Raw genomic sequence first — 18004 nt, forward strand, 5'->3', positions numbered from 1 at the left:
AGTGTTTCGTTGATGCATCATGGACTCAATACCTTGCACACAGCTCACCTTGCAACAAAACTTGCAGGAGTGAGATTCTTCTTTACTGAGCAGGGCTACAGTAATGTTCAGTTTGTTGTCAATGGAAACAACTTTTCTTGTAATTACATGGCTTGGAGGAGCAGTGAAGTACTTACACCCATCATTACCAGCAGTGGTGTCTTTAATGGCATTGCAGGCTTAAGTAGACACACATAGGTACTTGTATGTAGACAACTGTTTGCAGGCCGTCATGGTCAATTTTATGACATGCCCATTCATTAATTGGCAGGGCTGCTCTCTCTGCCTTGTCATAACTTTCAGAGAATACATTTGAAGTAGGCACCATCGGGGCATGCAGTAGCAGCTGCACTGAATATGATTGTGGCATTTGTGGTGGCTCCAACGGCGTTTTCAGTAACGTGGTGAGACGGAGGACAGTCTGGCATCACACGATGCTTTTTTGTAGCTGTGGATGGTTGGCTGTTTGCTGGTTGTTTCCTTTTTTTGTCCTTTTTTGACACATAGCTAAGGCAATTGGGTACTCCATAGGGACTGTGTCCTTTGTCAGCGCCACTCCTCATGGCGCAATATAACCAGTACATGTCCTTTATAAAGTGTCTCACCAGTCTTTGTTACGTCTTTGGCTTCAAATGTTTTGCACAGACGTAGTGCGTAGCTCGCAAGATGCGGTTTTTACATGGAATCGCATGATGTACCTTCAAGCAATCCTTTGCCTTCGGAGCAACAAAAGGCGATACCTTCTCAGCACTTGTTTGGTACCCTGAGTTGTACTGGGGTACAAAATATTTTCTTCCCATTTCACTAAGTCTTTACGTTGACACTGGGCTACACATATGAAGCAGAAATTCCTTGGTTATCTAAAAACTGTCATGCAAGTAAAATTGTGACTAAGAAAGCTGGGTACAAATGTAAAAGACAAGTGGAAAAGTGGCACATTATGCTGCATCAAGCAGTAAGCCTAATCAGCTGTACTGCGCTCTGGTGGTGCGGGAGCGCTGTGTGTACTAATTTTCTTCTACGGTTGCTGAGCAGCAGGCGCGGAGTGTTATTTCACCTGAAGTACGCAAGCGATCACATGCAAAGTGGCCTAGTGATTTCTGAGAAGTGCTGTACTTGTGTATGTGGTTTTTCATTTAACCAGCAACAGTTTTGTGTAGTATATACTTACTTAAAATAGGCTTTTAAAGGGGCTCTTAAAGGTCTGTCAATAAAGGTGCAGTATGCCTGGGGTGTTAAAGGAAGAATTTTTTAATGCATTTTGTAGAAGCTGAGTTATATGTAGTCAAAGTTTTAATTTCAGTAGCTTTGCACCTTTACCTCTCTTCTCACCACTTTTTGCACGCTCAAAGGCTGGTGCTTCTGTAGTCATGTTTTTGTGAAGGCGTAATGCAAAGGCGCCTGCATACCAAAATATCAGAATATGAAAAGAGGGCCCAGGTGGCTTAAATTAATGCAGAACCTTCCACCGCATCAGGCTTCATAGCCTACAATTTGTGTCTGGCACATAAAAATCTATTAACCCTCTATTTATTTCACAAAACTCTGGTAACGTATGCCAATGATGCCTCATTTCCCTTGAGAATAAGGCATGCAACTTCGTGAGGGATCATGAAGCTATGACAGCTGTGATCCCTTGGTGGTTACTGCACTCAAACTGCCATTCCTTGTTCTTATTGAAACATACCGTAATGCCCTCCTTTGGGATGGCTATGATCCTCTGAATTGTATTATCTTATATCTCTGTGATGGCCTGAGATTTCTTGTAAAATTAGACCACCTTTCAAATCAGGCAGAAGTAACACAAAGACTTGTCTTGGGTATTAGGAGGGGGACATACCTCGGTGGTGCTATGCTATGCCAAAGAAAAAAAAAAACTTAAACGTGAGCAGGTGCAACTAGTTGCCCTTAATTATGAATGCAGTGCAAGCATTGCATCCAACTTTATTCGACACAGTGCTGAGGAAGCAGACGAAATTAAGAGTGATGATTAATGCAAGCTCTGTGAGGTACCCTCAGTTAGGTGCTAAATGGTGACCAATCAATACACATGTTCATTTAATTTTCCGAATAGACATTGTAGTGAATGAGGCTTGCATACCTTGCCATCACCTTTTACCTCTCTCTCTCTCTCTCTCTATCTCCCCATCTCACATGCCTATTCCAACATTTTAGGATTCAAACTGCTGGCCTTGGTGGACTCAAGCACAACACTGTCATTCTTGGCTGGCCTTATGGGTGGAGGCAATCTCCTGATGAGCGCTCATGGAAAGTTTTTATCGGTGAGCTGATCTCTTACATTCTCTTCCTATGCTGTTTGGGCAAATGTAGCATTTTTTAGTGCTGGTCATTTGCTGTGGCTGGTGCTACAGCTGTATCCAGCATTTTGTACAGCTGTTTCTAACAGAAAATGTTGTGCTCTTTGGGAAATTGTATGCAGTGGACAGTTGAATGATCAGAAGGCCTTATGTTCCTATATATTCACAGCAAAATGAAGAAGACCTTGTAATTTTGTACTGATTAACTTCCAAAAGGAGACAGAATTGATGAACTTATGCTTTTATTACTACAGAGACTGTGCGCAATGTCTCCGCAAGCAAGAATGCCCTCTTGGTGCCAAAAAATATCAGCCAATTTCCAGATAACACCGAGAAGCTCCATGGAAACATTGATGTCTGGTGGATTGTTCGTATCCTTTATTTAAAGTTTGTAATGAATGTTGAACAGAGGTGTCTTTTGTTTTTACTTCAATTTGTTACTTTTGTCTTGAACTTCCTTATGTTACTTACTCATTGCTATCATTATTTTTCCTCACTTCAGCAACTGATGCTCTAATGGATACCTTATTAGATGAAGCTGTATTAAGACTTTGAATGCCTTAAGTCACCATTTTAGTAATGGTGACTTAAGGCATTCAAAGTCATTTTTAGTAGTCATTTTAGTAATGTCACATGGTTGCTTAAGAAGTTGTGATCATTTGTTAGCTATAAAAGTACTGCTAGATGTTGTTATTTCTTCAAAGAATTTGGCATTTCTCTAGTTACTAAACTATGCTAGTTATTTGGTGTCCGTTTAAAAGACAATAACTATTCTAGTTGTGTGTTATTCCTTAACTTCACTGTAGATGATGGCGGCCTGCTTATGCTTCTGCCATTCTTGTTGAAGCAGCACAAGGTTTGGAAAAACTGCAAGCTGAGGATCTTCACTGTCGCCCGTATCCTTGACTGATGGCTTGAATTCTACAGTTTGATCTGTTCTGAGCAATTATACTTTGCACATTTGCATGTTTGAGCATATTGTATTTGCACTGTAAATGATTTTTGTTTTGACACACCAACTTACACTTTTATCTAGACACCTTTAAAAGAAAATATTTATTTTCCACCACTGCTTTGTTTTCACCCAATTTTCGCACAAAGATCGCACCTTGTGGTCCGATTTTGATAGCAGCACATTTGGCATTACTACTTGCATAGCTTGCAATCAAAATGGAAAACTGCCTCTGTTGGTAAGCGAAGACCTTTGCTTAGCTATGTGAACCACCACTGTCTTCACCTGGTGGGAAAACAATGAGCAACCCTGCAGGCAGCTGGTCTTTATGGTGTCTGTTGTTTCTAAACAAAGAGTACTACCAGTTTGTTTGGACGCAATGTAGCTGCTTGCAAGGGCAATATTCAGATACTTTCGAATGTTCATTTCTCGAATCTAATATAATCTGAATAACATGTATATTCAATTTGTATTTGAAATTTCGGATATTTGCACATCCCTACGTGTAAATAACCTGTGTACGTAGGCTCACCAAGATTGTGGGCATTCAGGCACACTCTGCACATTTTTGCTCGCATAAATTTTTCTCGTCATCATGTCAGTCTGGTTACACTGCGCCCAAATTAAATGATATCAGTAAAAACCGTACATTTACATTAATTAATGACTGTAATTTATTTATTAATGAAAGGGCTCAACAGAAGTTTGTCATAAGTACTCACTTGTCAACCCATGGAATGCGGAGGCATATATTCATCGATTGTTTGTGTTAAAGCTTTTCATTTTTAAAGAGAAATGGTGCTAGTGGGCCACTTGCAATGTCCATGGGGCACCTCAGTGCAACAAAAAGCATGTTGAAAGTGTCAAGAGATGCTCAAAGTTTGCATGCACAAATGTGGACATTGCCGCAAAAGGGGATATGGTAGCTCAGGACAGCTGCTTTTTAGTGTTTACTTTGCAATTCCTTTATGTTTGATTCCCAGTGTGTACAAGTGTGCAGGAAGATGGCGAATTAGGTGGACAACAGAAAGCCTTGTCATATTATCTGAGTATAATGTAGAGTTAAACATTGTTCAGGGCGTCCACGTACCTTATGTAAGCCTGCTACTTTCCAAGTCCCATGTTACCTTGACTGAGTATTTTCTGCATACAGAACTTGAAGACAATAGCATTCAGATGAAGAAAGACTTGGCCATGTTTCTCTACCACCTGAGAATAGATGCCGACGTGGAAGTTGTGGAAATGGTATTTCACGTGGCAGTTCTGTTGCCGTCAGTTGTGCTTATGCTTTCAAATGAAATGAAACTACCATGCACTGATTCCTGCTCATTACTATATCTGTACCTATTCATTTCATATCCTTGTCCTCATCATAAAACACTTAATTAGCATTGTGGTACTTCAGGCATATCACTGTGTTCAGTTTGAAATTACAGCTGGAGCTTTATTTATTTTTTTATTATTTTGTGCCCATAGTGCCACACTTAGCATTACGAAGGGAGGAAGGGGAGTGCAAACTTACAAAAAGAAGCTCGTAAAAAAAAAAAAAAGAAGTTCATTCAGCTGATATTGCTTATGTACTTACAATGCCACTTTTGTTTCATTTGCAGAATGACAGCGACATTTCAGCATACACCTATGAAAGAACACTAATGATGGAGCAGCGCACAGAGATGCTCAAGCACATGAGGCTGAGCAGGCGGGAAACTCTGAGCATGGTAACTGATTGTTTGTTTTAATTGCTGCAATGAATTGTGCATGTAGCATCTAGATTTAAAGAGGTCTTTATGACTGTTTTTTATTGCTTTTTTAAATAGATTCAAACCATTGTGGATCACCATCACAATCCTCTCCAGAATCACACCAGTTCAAAGGTAAAAGTAGCATTGAATTTGTTTGCAACAGTCTGTGCTGGAGATTTATCACTGCATGCCAGAAGCATTCTCCCATGTTGGAAGGCCGTTACATTACATGCAAAAGACATAATGCAGCTTTCAGGTATTCATTTCGTGCAGCTCTCATTTTCTTTTTTTACTCAAAGCCACAAAGGCAAGGAAAAGGCTGCAGTTCTTTCAGTCCTGCACAAGTTTCATTATCTGTATTAAGTTGCATCTATTGTGAATTTACACCAGTTGATGCTGGTCCATCCAGTATGTGATGTAGTGTGGTCATGATGACTTGCATTTGCAGCTAATTTTGCAAGCATCTTCACAGGTACGATTCAGCGACAAGCCACCTCAGCAGGCTGGCGACTCAGAACTGGTGGATGTAGCTGCTGATGAAGACAATCGTTCATCCCGCCACTCTTCCCGGCACTCATCACCAACTAAGTCTGCTTCAGGTTCACCTACAAAGCAGGCTTCTTCACCACCAAAGGACAGCTCTCCCGTCTCTGCTGCTGAAGACACTGGGAAATCAAAGACTGAAAGTCCTGAAAAGAAAGCTCAGGATGGCTCTGGAGATTCTGGTGCGGCATCTGCTAATGGGGTGGCAAGCAAGGGCCCCTCTGCCCCCACTGCTGCTGGTGCTGCTACATCAGACGGTCAGAAAAAGCCAGAGTTTGACAGCCTCCTGAAATTAAAGCCGTGAGTCAGCTTTTCTGCCTTGGGCTTAATTTTTAGTTATGGTTTTACGTATTGGAATAGTCCATATAAAGTGCTAGAAAATGTGATACCCATTCTTGTTGTTGATATTCATGCAGTAGAATGGAAGAGTGTTGAAGACTTGAACTTCGCATGCTACCCTTTTAACAGGTGTGGCTCAGATGAAGGTTGTAAACACAAACGTGAGAACTGTTCTTAAACTTGCAGCAATTAACAATCACAGCACCTGTTAATGGGCTTGAAAAAATGTGAAAAGGAACTATGGTTACAAATGCTGTCAGTGAGTATATATTTGAAGAGCTGGGGGGAGGATCTGCTGTCAGCATTGCTGCCACAATGTGAGGGAGGAGCAAAAGCAAAACTACAGGACCTCAGGCTACTCATGTGGCAAAGGGCTGTAGCAATTCACTTGTGGAATCTTTTATCATTTGCACCTTTACTAGTATGGATATAGAGCTTCAGGCTTACTACAGACTGAAGATGCGGTGTACCAACCGTAGTGCTGCTGGCGTGTTTTTTACTTACTGAGATGCACATTGCTTTTGCAGGGATGAAGCCAACGTGCGCCGTATGCACACAGCTGTCAAGCTGAATGAGGTGATTGTAAACAAATCACACGACTCCAAGTTGGTCATCATCAACCTTCCTGGACCACCCAGAATCCAGAGGGGAGAGGAGAACTGTATCCTTTAATCTTGCTTCCTCATGGAACTATGAATAGCTGCTTTATATTACAATCTGATAGTTTCTTTATCATAGCTTGGCTTGTTTATTAGTGCACCATAACTTACACTGAGAAAAATTGAGATGCTGGCACAACTACTGTTTTTAACCTTCTTTGTAGGCTTCTAGCCATTTTTACAATTGTAGCTTATTGCAGTTGAAACCCAATGCAATGAAATTCAGTTTTATGAACATACACTGATTACCAAATAGTTTGCCATTGGGTTTAATTTATTTATCAGCTAGATTTTATAAGCTAAGTCTAACCCAGTCTTACAAAAGTGTTCAAAGAAAGATGTAAGGGAAAAGGCACAAAAAAACTGCTGGAGGCATAGCCTCGTGTGCATGTCATTGATGCCTAAAAATAAGCACAGCCAGGTCACAGTCAGCCCACCTTCTTCACCTAAAGAAGTTTGCACAAGAAATATCTGTGCACCATACAGAGTTACTGACATAACTTTCATACACATAGCCCTTGATCTCACAGAGACTAGCCTAATGAGATGGTTGCTGGAGCATGCAAAGAAACAAAGCAGTCAGTAATCAAAATTTGCCTTAGGTGTGTAGGGTTCAGAATACTTCACGATAAAGCAAGGTCTTGTTTAGTTAGCAAACAAGCAGCAACTGTAAGAGGCCACTTCCAGGTCTTGAGAACAGAGTCACTAACTAGATTAATGGGGGACTGTTGAGTGTGAACTTTGACTCTTACATTAATGAGGATGCCACCAATGTGACAGAGATAATGAAAACCGTCTGAAGCATCTTCCAGTGAAGAACGAGCACTAAATAATGATGATTGTCACAAACCCCCGCCGTTACGGTCAACAGAGGTGTGGGATCCCCTTTACGGTTACCCGTCGTCCCTCTATGAAGTTTGAGCACACAGTTAAAGTTAGGCTGGTCAACCCATGAAGCACGTGTGTCGGTGTGGGATTGAGGAATAAGTTCACAGTAAGTCACCATTCTTTAAAACAATTGAATATTTACAGCTGGTAGTCCAAATTACACTGCATGAATAATCGAACAAACAAACAAACAAAAGAAACCGACAATGAACAAACACCGCGATAAAAGCAGAAGAACGATAGCGAAGTAAAGATATAGTAAGTAGGGGCAAGAGTCACACAGAAAAAAACGTAAAATACTAAGCCAGATCAAGGTTTAAACAAAAGGCGAAAAAAATGTTCAATTAATCGACAGTCTTTTGCAAAAAAAAAGGAGTCCTCACAACTGTCTTGTTCGATGGAGCGTCGTAGTTGCAGAGTTCAGTAGTGGCGGTCATGCCAGATGAGGAAGAACGAGGAGTTGATCGCGGGCTCGGCGAAGAAAAAAAAATAACACTTTCCCCGAGTGAACGGCCACGTGAGGGAGCCGAGAGACTGCATCTCCCCAGAGCGCACTGCCAGGGCGGGCGGCGGTCTGCCTTTTTATTCCCTTGTCGGGTTGCCCGGCGCCCCATCGTCAAGCACGCGCGCTGTCCGGTCACTGCCCCGGAGAATCATGTCGAGGCATGCTTGGAGGGACGGTGAGATCCCGTAATTTCCGCGGCTCAGAGGGGCTGGGAGATCCCGTAACTTCCGCTCTACAAGAGAGGCAGCTTGTGACAATGATGCAACTGTTTTTTCCTCTGTGCCGACACCTGGTAAAGTGGCGGATACTGTCAACCTCCCAGGATAATTTGCTAAGTTTTAGAGGGAAAGTGCTAGACGTTTTCATTGCTCTTGCAAGGTATAAAAACTATTTAATTGCTTTGTTCGCAAACCACACACAAGACAAAATAACTGGCTTGTTCTCTAGAAATAAATATGCACTTTGATCAAGAAGTTTTCTTATTTATAAGGTGTGGATTTAGAATCTGGGCTAGTTGATAATCCATTCTTGTGACAAAGCACGCAGAAAATGACGAAGACGAGAAAAGGCACAGAGAATTGTGCTACTGTACTTCCAAATTTTATCAAAGTTTTGGCAGTCCCTTTCAGCTTCATAATAAAATTGAGCTTCATTTGAATAAAGCAAATAACTAGCATGGAAATGCTTCAGGCAAAACAGATAACAGTGTTCCTGTTTTTGTCAGAACAGGAACGTTGTAATCCTGAGTGGGGTGAGGAAATCTGATTAGTGTCAGAGTCAAGTTTTCTTCATATATTTAATTATTACTGGTTATCCAATGTGCTGTGTGTTGGCCCTTAACATATGGGATCAGACATGGAGTTCTTGGAAGTGCTCACAGAAGGCCTTGAGCGTGTGCTCATGGTGCGTGGTGGAGGCCGTGAAGTGATCACCATCTACTCTTGAGCTGATGCTCCCCCCTGCAGAGCTGCACTTGATGTGGCCCTGTTTGAAGAGCTCCTGGCAGCACTCTTCTCTCTTCCGCTGTCATGTGCTATTTATTTTGCTGTGCATTTTTAGTGCGCTTTCTGAAAGTGAAGAAGGCTCCCCCTGGAAGGCAAGATGCTTTGAGACAAGAACCAAGCCTTGTGGCAACCCTGTTGATGCTATAAAAACACTGAGACGCACAAGCTGTTACACTGACACATTTTTCAGTGATCATTTCTCAACATTAATGCAAACATTGAAATAATTCTCTAGTGATGTGTAAGGTTAGTCCACTAGTAAAGGGATTTTATGGTGAAAAAAAATTAATGTGTGTGATGCAGTTATTTGGTTAATGCAAGGAAATTCCTTTTTCACTAAATTTCTTCTGAAATCTGGCAGCTGTTTGTTGGTACCTATTTTTATGTTATGAAGGTCTTGTTATCTTGTTAGTATTATCTATTATCTTGTTAGCATTATCTGCACTTTCTGTTGAAGAGCTCATTGTTTAGTCTATTTTTACCTGCAAAAACTCTCAAGCTTAAGTGATGGTGTGCATTGTACTTTGACTTTTAAATTGTCTTATCATATAGCAGTTTACAATCCAAGAAAAACAGCTGTGATAAACATTACACTGTGAGATGCCAAACTTGTGCATGCGTATGTCAGGGTTTTATTTCTTGTTTTCTCATTGCAGTAAAATTTCCTTTACGTTATCTCTGGGCCTGGCTTGATTGGAATGGTTATGAACCGTGTAAGACACACAGGGCACCTCTGAAAAATATTTTTGCCAAAATTTTTGGGTCAGAAAACTCTGCTGGTACCAGTAAACTCAGCAGCCCTTTTCTGAACACATCTGCAGAAGCTTGATATGTGCTCCTGCTGCTAAGTGATAATGCATCATCGTCTACCACATGGGGTGGGCCTGCAGCCAGTCAGCATAGTCACTGGCATGGCCATCTGGTGTGCAGCCCAAAAGTTGTCATCCAAAATTCAGTGCTTGAGGCTTTTGATAGAAATGTTGCTGTACCTCTTATATGTTTAAGATATAAAGGTACTGCATTGTTGTAAAGTTTGCAATGAAAACTAAGAGGAAGCATTTGGGCCTCCAGCCTCTAGAGCTGTCTGCCAAGCTTTGGTGATCCTAACATGCAGACTTTTGAACTCTGAACTTTATTACACAGGTGTACATGTACAACCATTAACAACTCCCGGGACCCAACAAGATTGTTAAAGGGTCCATGAATGTGCTGACACAGTATTGCCACACTGCTTGTCTTCTTGTTTCTTTGTCACGGTGATTGAAGCTGCTTTATAATATAACAATTTTAATAAACAGCTGCAGCGCGATCATTTGGAGGCAGGGATGCTTCTTTTTTTTTCTTTGCACTTTTTAACTGCCTGCGCTGGTAGTATGGTTTAAGTGTCCCTGTCTCGTTTTTTTTTTTTCTTCTAGTTTTGCATTTATTTATGTGACTTTGTTTTACTTCCGTTCAGCAGGCAAGGTGTATTAGTTTTAGGTATGTAATATTTGTGAATGCCTGTGACCCAATCATACACACTGTGAGCCGTCATGTGAAAAAGTGCTAGTCGCATTCCCCAGGTGTGTTTGTAACATTTTTTTGTTCTGTTTCTCATGCAGCACTATCTGTGCGTTCTTTTCGTGCATGTTTTTGTTGCACCTCTGCATCTATCCTTCATACAAAGTATAAATTCTGTAGTCTTGCCATTATTACAGTAATTTTCAGCCCATCAAGTGAAGTAATTGTCTGTTAGTGTACAACTCTGAATGACTGCATCTACATAGGAACCATTTGGTGATGCTGACGTTTGCAAGTTGAGTGTTGCTCCTCATTTCACCAGTGTGTACAGAGCTAGGTGACACTCAAAAGTTTCCACTGTAAATGCACTGGAAGTAAGTGACTTGGCATGTCTTGCAGAAGGGAGATGTAGCTGCGTGCAGATTATATTGCAAAATGTGGAATGCAGCGAGCATGTGCCACCTATGTCAGCCTAAATGTACTCTGCCTTTCTTTTGCCCTTTTGCAGTGTCCTTCTCTTTATGAGCCTTATCAAGGATTTCTGGTGGCTTTTAATACCTTCGCATAGATTTTGCATAGTCCTTGCAGAATGTAGTTGTGTAGAAGCTGGGAGATCTTTGTGTATAATATGTACCGCAAGCAAACCCATAGTATCTTGTAGCCATATGTACACATGTGACAATCCTCCCAGCAATGTTTATTTTATCTGCAAGGCTCAACCAAAAGACTGCGCTGAGCAAAAAAAGTGGGCTGAAGACAATGTTGCTTCAAAGGATTGGTCAGCTTGGAGTTTATTGAAGTGGCCCAGGGCCATTCTTTTCACACTGTTCTTTATAAAGTCGCAATAAATAACACCTAGTGGCTTCAAGTTACAAGTATGAATGCACTTTAGTGCTTTTGTTAATTATGTATTCATCTGTGCTGTAGCAGTAGAAGCTTTTTAGTAGGTGTGCTTGTTTTAGCATGCAAGAATCGCATGGGTTTAAGCCAGCATGTTAAGGGAGCTTGCTTGCATCTTGACTTTATGCAGGAACATGTTCAGAGTAAGCTGCTTATATGCACTTTCAGCTCCCCAACTGCAGCATTTCAAACGGCACCCCTTCTGAGATGCATTTATTTATTTGACTGCTTCAGTATGGCTCATTGGATGAGAAGAAAATGTGTGTGTCACATCCAAACTGAGTTATGCAGCCAGCTGTGCTTCTTTGCCCAGCTCATGGGGCATATTGGTTTAATGCAGAGATTAATTTGCTGAGGCTATCATCAGCAAACCTTTCCTTTCAGCTTTGATGTGGGGCTTAATGCATTTAAGCATACTAACTGTCATGTTCAAGACACAGCCGTGATGGGCCTTCACATAAAAAGTGTGCGAGGCAAAATGATCGAAACTTGATGACGAGCTTTGCCAAGTGAACAAATGCAGTGGCAGTTGCAGCAGCAGCTACACAGTGAGGGCCACAGTGTTTGACACATGTAGGCCTACATGAACTGTGCATGGAAGAAAAGTTCGCCTTTTGACTCCTCAATAATTTGCTGTGTATGGCATACTTTCTTCATTATTAGCCAGATTACACTGTTTACTGCAGCCTCAAGTGTGCACCTCGATGTTTGCACGCTGTAGCCAGGTCTGTAGCTGTCCTTGACGCATGTGATGTCTGCCATATGGCATGTGTTTCCTAGTCGGGTAACAGTAGCAGTTAGTGAGGGGCTTTTAGGGGAAGCAGCACCAAAGGTGGCAGCTGAAATGTTGATGGCAGTGGCCCTACAGCCAATACAGTAGAGGAACTATGGGATAGGCAAGAGGCAGTGGGTTTCTTGGATGTGTTTCCCCCTGCATAGCTCAATATTGACTGTTACAAATATACGAACGTTAGAGAAGCACTGACTGTATTTTTGTATGTACATATTCTCTTTCCTTGACCCTCCAGATGTGAAAACATAAAAAAAGAATACATGCATTTATGAGACAACATGCATATTTGGTGTGGACACTAGCCTAGGAAACTGGTGTGTGAATATATTTAAGAGTACTTACTTAGGTCACGCAGCTGAATGTTCTCTTTATTCTTGTGAAACATTGTCGTTTGATGTCTTTTGGTTTCCTTGTGGTTTGCTGTTATTTTTAGCCTGGGCAAATATCTTCCAGTCAAGATTGGGACTGTAACCATCAGCAAGATATGCAACTTGTTGAGCTTGGTCTGTACTCAATTAAGCAGACTTTTCTGTCACTGGCAGTAATCCAGTGGTGGTGGTGTGTTGTTGCTTTATCATTCAGCTTCCCTGCTGTGCTTCCCATGCAATGGCTTACAATGGGCCACGTATATCTGGCTGCTGGCCTTTGATTTTGGCATTGAGTGATGTACAGTCGTTTTAAGCACTCAGCTCACAAATAACAAAGTATAAATACACACGATTAAACTTTGGCTTAGCTGAGCAGAGCTGTGAAATTGGAATTTGACTTTCATGCAGAAAAGTTTAGCCCAACTTGTATTCGTACATCTTTACATGGCTGGTTGCTGCCTAGCTACCGTGCTGTTGGCCTGTTGAAAAGCAATTCTATAAGCTTTTATATCGTGCAAATTTATGTGGAATATGCTACACATTGTCCCAGATTTGTACAACTAGATTACCATGATACAACGCAAGCTGTTTTGCACTTCTAGCTTCCTGAAACATGTAATGTGCTGTTTTTGTGTGTCTATCATTATATAGACCTTGTAAGATGACATATTTATTCCTCTTGATGTGATACTAGAAGAAGCCAAGGCTGGAAGGATGTCGGTGCTGAAAAGCAGAAGGGCGTTTGCAAGATAAGTCTATTCACTGCTGCCGTTATGCCAGTACTCACTGCTAAGGACTTTTTTTTGTTTACCAGTGTTTTGGCTTCTTTGTTTATTATCGGCTTTTTTGTTTGTCACACCCAAAGGATGAACATGTTGATATAATTATTTTGGCTTATGTTATGAGACAACTTTAAAATGCAGCTATCTCGACATGCATGTAACAGTTCCTCAGAGTTGTATTTATTTGTTGACTACTTGCATTTGAAGAGTGTGTGTGCATAAGTCATCCTAGGACACTTAGCTGCCATGGAGGCAGTTTCAATGGGCATTCATTTCATTAATGTGACACTTTCTTGCGACCATTTTTAATGGCATGCTGTTTTGAGGAAGTGGCCAGTGCATACAGCCACATGTGCTTTGTTAATGTTGCATCTAAGCTTCAGCCTACCAAGTTACAGAAGTGTATCATCACCACCCTCAAAAAACATAAGCACAAATCTGTTCCATGAGAACAGTTTAATGCAGTACCACTTCAGGATGGTGCAGTATGAATTTATGGTACCATCCTGGACTGGTGCTAGCAGTAGCACAATTTTTGCGCAAATTATGTGATGAAGAATTCTAGTTAATGCTATTATCATCTTAGCACAACTGCCAACTTCTGCCACTATTATTTGTCTACCAAAAATTATTAGCCCCTTTTGACACAAGTATAAGTGCGTATCAAAATGCTTTTGCTAGGATAACATCTGCGCCCATGTGAACCAAAATGAGGCACAAGACTAGCACTTGCTTATCAATGTCTAAGCTGCAGCTGTGCTTAACTGGCATTAGAAATGATGCAAGCGTAAAAGGAGATATTTCATCATAGGTCATAACATATATTGTTACATGTATTCTGGCCCATCCTTTTACACATCCACTATCACTTCAGTGCAATGGAATTTTCATGTTTCAGACCATGCGTGACTGTTTTAAACGTCCTGGCTGAACACTAGGCAGGTCCAAGCAAACAACACTAGCTGTAGGATTTTGCCCACTTCAAATCACAGAAATTTCGGTAGCCAGTCAGGCACGTTGGTTGGTAGCTGCTCCTTCGGGAAAGACATTATCTTGTCTGCTGGCCCCTCATCAGCAATTATGACAGTGGTGGGATGTTTGGTTTTACTCATCAGCTCAGCCTGCCTGTTGAGGTGTTATGTTTTTGTAATTACATCTTTCTTAGGAATCTTGATTCTAACAGCAGTCTGAGTCAAGATTGGGTTGCTTTATTTGCTCACTTAACTATACAAAAGAAGGAAGAGGACAATAACTTAATATCAATATAAAGAATAGACAAGCTTCACTGTTGCAAATTATTAGCGCATAATGAATATGCCTGTCTGGTGGGTGAAAACAAGTTGTAACTAGATCTGTGCACAAGTTCCCCTCATATGAAACTAGAGATCCTAATTTAATGCCTGGACCTCTTTAGTGGTGCAGCCTGAGCATCGTTTAACTACTCTTCACTTCGGTCTATCCGTCATCACACATGTGATGTGTGACAGCAGTGCTTTGTGCTTTAGACATCATGTGGTTTGTGACTGGGGTCCCTGTAAGAGGAAAAGATTGGCGAGATACGAGGTGCCATCATTTTGCTCATCCTGGGCCTCTTCCGAGAGCATACTAACGAGCCAGCCTATGCAACGTCAATGCAATCATGTGTGCGAGATCGCTGTCTTTCCTTTTTAATTTTGGAGCGCAAGGTTCTGTTTTGTCAGGTTGGGGTGCCAACTTTTCGCTTGTTAGGGAAGTAGGCCATGGTGCGAAATTGGTATGTGGGCCACTCACCACTCTGCTGATAGGTGCACCACTACACAAATGTAACACATCTGCCACATGAAGGGAGGCATGCAAAGGACAGTTGGCTAAGTGTTGAGTGGGCATCTTATCTTCGTTTCGGAGAGGACAAGATCTCTTACAACATGCTGCACCCTGCATGGCGTTGGAACACATCTGTAAAAAAAAAAAAAAAATGTGTTCCTTGCATGGGCTGTCTTTAACGCCACTCGGCGGGTAACAACGAACAGCTTGAACTGGGCAGGTTACTCCACATCGTGGGTGTTTTCTGTTCCCCTGGTGGCGCTGCCATCAATTACGATTACAGAAACAAAAAAAAAAAAACTTGCCGAATATGCTGCTGCACTTGTGTTTATGTCTAGTGCTTTGAGAGCAAGAGAGAGAATGCTTAACAACGCGTTGCTTGATGTTTACAGTAGTTTATCATCTTCATTTAGATCTAATATTTATATAGTACTTTCCTTACATGTACAAGTACTGTAACTATGCTACCTTTCCAGCGGTGATAAGTGTGGAAGATTAGCTAGCAACACACAGGGGATAACAGGTGTCTTGTAACAGAAACGTATTGATAGGTTACTGCTGTCTGAAGAAATTGTGTATTGATATTTGACACACAGAGAAGAGCAAGCTACATTTTCAAACGATGACTTCTTGCACTATACATGTTTATAAACAATGTACTAAATGAACGAAATGACAGACAGGTAGATGAGCTTTGTTCTCATTGAGCTAAGATGCTGTTTGTGCAGCAAGGAAGAGGCACAGGAGAGTGGCAGCACTTTCTATTGGCCGGAGGGGATGCGCAACACACGTGGCTCGGTTTAGTCGGTGTTGAGCAAGTTCAAAAAATAGGCGGTACTAGTGCTAAGATGCTCCTTGAAGGATTTGCTGCTTGGAGCACTGTCCTACATGTGCAGTGAACCCTCAATATCACACTTAAAATCGAAACACCATCGTCTACAGAGCACAAAATGTTGGATGCACTTAGAATGTATGCTAACAAAATTTAGGTGACAGGCTCTACCTTTTTTGTATGTAGGTTTCTCTTTTACCATTTGCATTTATTATATGGTTCTTAAGGTGCCTAGGTGCTGTGCCCCATTTGAAAACAAACTACTGGCCATTAGCACACTCGCACATATCCAATTGGTTGCTCATGACGTGCACTGTGCTGCAGAAAGCTATTACATAAGCTTTACAAGAATCTTAAGTCTTGCATAAGACTTCTGCCATTTTTTCTGAATGAAAGCCACTCATCCTGTTTACAAAATGATCATACAGTTGAAACTTGTAAGCTGTAGAGGTAAAAAAAAAAAGAAAAAAGGTGTGTCTTAGCATGATACCACTTTAAAAAATTAAAGTGCAGCACATAATGACTTATTCTGTGCATGTACGTAGCTCAGTTACACTTTCCTGTGAGTTTATTTTGTTTTGTTTTTTTTACGCAGAGGCTGTATAGACAGAGGTAACTCGAAAGTTTGTTGACGTGCGCCTAATGTGCAGATTTTTATCTTATTAGGTGGTTTGATACACTGAGTGACCCTATATTGTTTCAGCCTCAAGGCATACTGTGCCCATAGCCTGTTTACGTACACCTGCTTTAAGTGTGCGCGCACCTCCTATCGTGAGTGCAAAGGTGCTTCACAGTCCATGCTAAGCGGAGCCACTTGCGTTGCGTGGGATAGTGTGTCGAGCATGCTTTATTGTCTGCTGAAAAGAATTATGAGCATAGGTTGACTGTGTGGCAAACGTTTTAGAGTAGTTATCTTTGCCTTGTCGATGTCATGCCACTCGTGGGGCATTCTTTTACTTTTTCTTTTTTCGATATTTTAATATTGTCAGCCACAGCACGCTGTCGGTGACAGTAACAGTTTGAAAGCTTGTGTTTTGAAGCCCTAGCTTGTCTGTGTGCTGTTCTCCATCGATGTCTCGCTCTTCCATTTGTTTTCGTTACGTAAAAAGTTTATCAGAGGAATAATAAAGACATATTGTTAACCTTTCTTGTTGCATGGTCTGAATAGTTTCATGAGATGCCGTGCATCCACATGCCGGTGTCTCCAAATGACGTTCTGAGGGAAGCAAATGGAGCATGCTGCCTCCTATAAGCCTCATATGCACGGGGGGCAGGCATCGCATGGCACAGTTTCGCATGTGTGCAAGATGCTTCCAATGGTTTCTGCTAGTTCGAGTGTGATGCTTGTTGATGGTAATCATGAAATACAGAATTTGTGAACATGATTGAATATGTACAGATTTAATTCTGTAAAATGGCCTAGTGATGGACAGCAAGCGAACAATCATATGATCCTGAACTGCCTCAAAGTGGTCTGAACACGGGCTGTGTTTAGCAAGAAATTTCTAGACCTTTGCATGCATTGACTGTAGCTTACGCCAGCCTATCTTGCTCTCCAAAACATCCTATAGTCTGAAAAGAGCTGCTGTTCTTATCTGTGACGCCAGCCCATCTTACTCTCTAAAACATCCTATAGTTTGAAAAGAGCTACTGTTCTCATCTGCAGGAGCCATATATTTCTGGGTGCAATCCGCTTGTTGTTGGCTGTAGAACACTCCTTATTGCAAGCAACAGAGGTGCTGTTGCAGTGAGGGAGTGCACTTATACCGCTGAACCATTCCAGTGCAGAGGCATACAAATGCCGTCACTTCTGCTTTCCTTTGTCACTTTTCAAACCTGGTCCTCCTGTTAATTTAAAAAAAATCTGCTAGCCTTCCCTCATCACATTCACCCTTCTTTTTTCCTTTTCCTTCCTCGCCCTCATCCTCACCTTCTTAAAATTGTCCTCCTTTCTTCGTTCTCCTCCTTTCTGCAGTTTTAACATTTGAGTTGCAGTTTCGTACTGCCGACGTTATTACTAATAATTAAAATGCACAA

At 41.5% G+C, this 18004-nt stretch overlaps 1 protein-coding gene across 3 annotated transcripts in view; it reads left to right on the top strand.

The window, feature by feature from the left end:
- Window positions 1–17114, top strand: part of kcc (solute carrier family 12 member kcc) — a 288496-nt gene extending 271382 nt beyond the window's left edge. For all 3 annotated transcript variants that reach the window (XM_089580433.1, XM_089580432.1, XM_089580431.1), the window contains 9 exons: window positions 2215–2321; window positions 2612–2728; window positions 3164–3253; window positions 4463–4554; window positions 4920–5027; window positions 5127–5183; window positions 5524–5894; window positions 6461–6594; window positions 8839–17114. In XM_089580433.1, the coding sequence (XP_089436559.1) occupies window positions 2215–2321; window positions 2612–2728; window positions 3164–3253; window positions 4463–4554; window positions 4920–5027; window positions 5127–5183; window positions 5524–5894; window positions 6461–6594; window positions 8839–8930 (1168 nt within the window). In that variant the 3' untranslated portion in view covers window positions 8931–17114. The remainder of the gene's footprint in view (window positions 1–2214; window positions 2322–2611; window positions 2729–3163; window positions 3254–4462; window positions 4555–4919; window positions 5028–5126; window positions 5184–5523; window positions 5895–6460; window positions 6595–8838) is intronic.
- The last annotated feature ends 890 nt before the right edge of the window (window positions 17115–18004 follow it).

This window comes from Amblyomma mixtum, chromosome 3 (genome assembly GCF_055824585.1).
Source record: "Amblyomma mixtum isolate Tamu chromosome 3, ASM5582458v1, whole genome shotgun sequence".
Lineage (NCBI taxonomy): Eukaryota > Metazoa > Arthropoda > Arachnida > Ixodida > Ixodidae > Amblyomma > Amblyomma mixtum.